The sequence below is a fragment of the Pangasianodon hypophthalmus genome, chromosome 8 (assembly GCF_027358585.1).
Source record: "Pangasianodon hypophthalmus isolate fPanHyp1 chromosome 8, fPanHyp1.pri, whole genome shotgun sequence".
Taxonomy (NCBI): domain Eukaryota; kingdom Metazoa; phylum Chordata; class Actinopteri; order Siluriformes; family Pangasiidae; genus Pangasianodon; species Pangasianodon hypophthalmus.
Window position 1 is genome coordinate 1438070 of NC_069717.1, and position 5000 is coordinate 1443069.

A 5000-nucleotide genomic window follows, 5' to 3' on the forward strand; every position below is an offset into this window, starting at 1 on the left:
AAGCAGATCCTGGAGGACGCCGCGTCCCTCATCATCTATCACGTGAAGCGTCAGCCCACCATCCACAAGGAGGACAAGGACCAGATCAAGCGCATCATCCACCACTTCATCCCCGACCTGTTCTTCTCCCGGCGCGGTGAGCTCAGCGACACAGAGGAGTGGACGGACGAGGAGGCTGAGACGGAGGACGGGGGCGGAGCTGCGGCCGGGGCGATGTCGGAGACGCAGACGACGGCGATGGCGGAGCGAGGAGGAGGAGGAGGAGCGGCGGCAGGAGCAGGGCCTCCAGGGAGTCAGCAGCAGGTGAATGGCGAGTCGAGGCGGCGGCGGTGTGCGTCCCCGCGTGGGGCGGAGCAGCAGGAGCAGCTGGAGCAGCAGAAGGAGCAGGACGGCATCTACAACCTGTTCTTCGTCAACAATAACTGGTACTTCTTCCTGCGGCTGCACCAGACTCTGTGCTCGCGGCTGCTGAAGGTGTACCGACAGGCCGAGAGACAGCTGCTGGAGCACCGCGCCGAACAGAGCGCAGAGCGCCTCCTGTTGGCCGAGGGACGCCGAGACAAGGCCACTGATCTCGCCATGGAGCTGCGACTCAAACAACCCAGTACGACACACACACACACACACACACACACACACACACACACACATTTAAACAGAGAGCTTTTCCTCAATCTGAATTGACTGTTTTTTGAGATTTTCATTTCATTTTTGTCCAGTTTTTATTTAATAAGTTGAGTAAACACCGGACTCACAATCTCATCAGTGTCTTCCTTCCGATCTGCACCTGCATTTTGTAGCTCACTGCAACACACACAGCGTATAAACAGGCTAATTGTTGATCTCAGAAACTCTCACATGATGTTTCCTGTCAGTTCTGAACGCTCCTCGTATTGCTCTAGCATTATAGCGTGTTTTGTGGGCGTGGCTTTTTGAGGGGAACTAAAGGTTTTAGCTTTAAGGAGCTCAGAGTAGAGGACTGAGGTGTTTGTAGTTAGGTACTCATGGATAGTTGGAGGAGGAGGCTGTTATTGAACGTGTGTGTGTGTGTGTGTGTGTGTGTGTGTGTGTTTAGGCGAGGTGGAGCTGGAGGAGTATTACCCGGCGTTTTTGGACATGGTACGCAGTCTTCTGGACGGAAATCTGGAGTCGACGCAGTACGAGGACACGCTGCGTGAGATGTTCACCATCCACGCCTACATCGGCTTCACCATCGACAAACTCATCCAGAACATCGTCAGACAGGTGAGAGAGAGAGAGAGAGAGAGAGAGAGAGAGAAAGAGGGAGAGAGGCATATACAGAAAGAGGGAGATGCACAGAGAGAAAAAGCTGGAGAGAAAGAGAGACTGAGAGACAGAAAGAGACAGAGGCATACAGACATTGCAGGGTGAGCAGAAGTGAGCGACATGAGCACACACAGAGAGAGAGAGAGAGAGAGAGAGAGAGAGAAAAAGAGACTGAGAGAGAGACGTATATAGCGAGAGAAAGAAAGACAGAATCAGAGACAGACATACACAGAAAGAGGTTGAAAGAAAGAAATAGAGAGATGGAGAGAGACAGAGAAAGAAATAGATGGACAAAGAGAGATAGAGAGAGCGACAAAGACAATGCAGGGTTGGGGAAAAGAGAGACGGAGAGAGAGAGAGAGAGGCGTATACAGAAAGAGAGAAACGCAGAAAGAGTGAGGGAGATGCACAGAGAGAAAAAGATGGAGAGAGTGAGAGAGAGAGTGAGAGACAAAGAGACAGAGGCATACAGACAATGCGGGGTGAGTGGAAGAGAGCGACATGCACACAGAGAGAGAGAGAGAGAGAGAGACAGTGAAGTCGATGGAGAGAAAGAAAGAGAATCAGAGACAGACATACACAGAAAGTGGGAGAAAGAAAGAAATAGAGATGGAGAGAGACAGAGGAGGAAATAGATGGACAGAGAGAGTGACAAAAACAATGCAGGGTTAAGGGAAAAGAGAGACAGAGAGAGAGAAATGCAGAACGAGTGAGGGCGAGGAAAAAGATGGAGAGAAACAGACAGAATGAGAGAGAGACTCAAAGGCAGAAAGAGACAGATTGCAGGGTGAGTGGAAGAGAGTGATATGCACAGAAAGAAAGAGAGAGAGAGACAGACAAAGAGAGAGAGAGAAACAGATGAAAAGAGAGACTGAAAGAGAGAGAGACAGACAAAGAGAGAGAGAGAAACAGATGAAAAGACAGACTGAAAGATAGACATGTATAGCAAGAGACAAACGGTGAAGTCGACAAAGAAAGAAAGAAAGACAGAATCAGAGACAGACATACAGAAAGAGGGAGAAAGAAAGAAATAGAGAGATGGAGAGAGACAGAGGAAGAAATAGATGGACAGAAAGAGAGACAGAGAGAGTGACAAAGACAGATGCAGGGTTAAGGGAAAAGAGAGAGAGAGAGAGAGACGGTGATGGTGTAATACAACAGGAAGTGATAAGTAAAATGGGCGTGGCTTGTCTGTCATTATAAATACTGAACTGTTTCTGTGTGTGTGTGTGTGTGTGTGTGTGTGTGTGTGTGTGTGTGTGTGTAGCTGCAGCACCTGGTGAGTGATGAGGTGTGTGTTCAGGTAGCTGAGCTGTATGTGTGTGAGCGTAGACGGGGCGCAGCAGGGGGAAATCTCTCCTCTCAGTGTGTGAGAGCCGCCTGGGAGACCAGCTACCAGTGGAAGGCTGAGAGAGTGATGGCCGAGGAGAACTGCTTTAAGGTACACACACACACACACACACACACACACACGGAGAAAGAGAGAGGAGGGAGTTTGTTTGGTGTGTGTTTCAGAACTTAATCCCATTACAGTGTTTCAACATTTTTAATAGAAGGAGATGGGACAAAAAAAGAAAGGAAAATGGAGGGAAAGGGAAAAAAAGGTAAAGAGGAAGGAAAAAATAGAAAAGGAGGAAGGTGATGGAGGGAGCAGGAGTAAAAGTAAAGGAGAAGGAAAGAAGGTAAAAAAGGAGTAGGGCAGAAAGTAGGATGGAGTAATGAAGATGGCAAGATAGAAAGGAGGAGAAAAAGGGAAGGAAGAAGAGAAGAAAGGAAAGAAAAAGACAAGATGAAGACAAATGGAAGGAAAATAAGAAAGAGGGAAATGCTTAAGAAGAAGATGAAAGGAAGAAGGAAATAGGAATTAAGAGAGAGAGAAAGGAGGAAGGGAAGAAAGATTGAAAGAAAGTAAAAGAAAGACGCTGAAGCGAAGCTGCTGATTGGTCGGTCGCTGTAACACTCAGTATGATGTCATGAGGTGAGAGTTTCTGAAAGAGTTTATAAAAAGTGTAACTTTCACTGAAAAGGAACAGGAACACACACACAGTGAGGAATAAAGGGTTGGGGAATAAAGTGGGCGGAGTCTGACAGGTGTGTGTGTGTGTGTGTGTGTGTGTGTGTGTGTGTTTGCTGCAGGTGATGTTTATTCAGAATAAAGGTGAAGTGACGATGACCATCGAGCTGCTGGACACTGAGGAGGCTCAGGCTGATGATCCACTCGAAGTACAGGTAACGTGTGTGTGTGTGTGTGTGTGTGTGTGTGTGTGTGTGTGTGTGTGTTAGCTCTTTGTAGGGCTGGCTGACATGCTGTGACATTTTCAATCTGTGTGTTTAACGTTTTAACCTGTGTGTGTGTGTGTGTGTGTGTGTGTGTGTGTGTGTGATCTCTCCAGTGCCTGTCCAGCTACATGGAGCAGTTTGTTGGAACCGAAACATCCACGTGTTCACAGGGAGAAGGTTACTACTTCAAACCTGTATTCCTGCCCAGGTAACTAACACACACACACACACACACACACACACACACACACACACACACACTGGTTTCGCTGTCCAGTTTCGGCTGTCTACCTACTTGGAGTGGTGTGTTTGATTCTTCCGTCTCTCACTTTCTCTCTCTGTGTGTGTGTGTGTGTGTGTGTGTGTGTGTGTGTGTGTGTGTGTGCGCGTGTGCGTGTGCGTGCAGGAACCTGCGTCAGTTCCGGCGCTGGCAGCTGCGGCAGGTGGAGGCTCTGCGCAGTCGGCGTGAGCTGCGGGATCAGCTGGGTGTGGAAAGCGCCGGAAACCTCGACTGCAGGTTTAAACTCAACACGCACAAGATGGTGTTCGTCATGAACTCGGAGGATTACATGTACCGCCGCGGCGCGCTGATCAAGGCCAGGAAGGTAGTGTACACTACAGCACTGGAGTGGAAGGGCACTATGACACGGCACTCTCTAATTACTTCTATACAAGAAGTCTATAGAAATATACAAGAAGACAGACAGTTTTACAGTTAGACAGGAAATCTGAGATCTCACCCCCTCTCTCTCTCTCTCTCTCTCTCTCTGTGTGTCTCTCTCTTTCTGTCTGTCTCTCTCTGTGTGTGTCTCTCTCTCTCTTTCTGTCTGTCTCTCTTTCTGTTTCTCTGTCTGTCTCCCTCCCTCTCTCTCTCTCTCTATCTGTCTGTGTCACTCTCTCTCTCTCTCTCTCTCTATATATATATATATATATATATATATATATATATATATATATATATATATATATATATTACCAAAAGTATTCGGTCACCCATCCAAATGATCAGAATCAGGTGTCCTAATCACTTGGCCTGGCCACAGGTGTATAAAATCAAGCACTTAGGCATGCAGACTGTTTTTACAAACATTTGTGAAAGAATGGGCCGCTCTCAGGAGCTCAGTGAATTCCAGCATGGAACTGTCATAGGAAGCCACCTGTGCAACAAATCCAGTCGTGAAATTTCCTCGCTCCTAAATATTCCACAGTCAACTGTCAGCTTTATCATAACAAAACGGAACAGTTTGGGAACAACAGCAACTCAGCCACGAAGTGGTAGGCCACGTAAACTGACGGAGAGGGGTCAGCGGATGCTGAAGCGCATAGTGCAAAGAGGTCGTCGACTTTCTTCACAGTCAATTGCTACAGAGCTCCAAACTTCATGTGACCTTCAGATTAGCCCAAGTACAGTACGCAGAGAGCTTCATGGAATG

General features: G+C 47.7%; 1 protein-coding gene across 2 annotated transcripts in view; it reads left to right on the plus strand.

Annotated features, from left to right (window-relative positions):
* The window catches only part of sin3b (SIN3 transcription regulator family member B), a 24339-nt gene that overhangs the window by 17305 nt on the left and 2034 nt on the right, over positions 1-5000 (plus strand). For both annotated transcript variants that reach the window (XM_053236223.1, XM_053236224.1), the window contains exons 13-18: positions 1-604; positions 1076-1245; positions 2555-2728; positions 3424-3516; positions 3681-3775; positions 3974-4172. The exon at positions 1-604 is cut by the window's left edge and continues 99 nt beyond it. In XM_053236223.1, coding sequence (XP_053092198.1) covers positions 1-604; positions 1076-1245; positions 2555-2728; positions 3424-3516; positions 3681-3775; positions 3974-4172 — 1335 coding nt within the window. The remainder of the gene's footprint in view (positions 605-1075; positions 1246-2554; positions 2729-3423; positions 3517-3680; positions 3776-3973; positions 4173-5000) is intronic.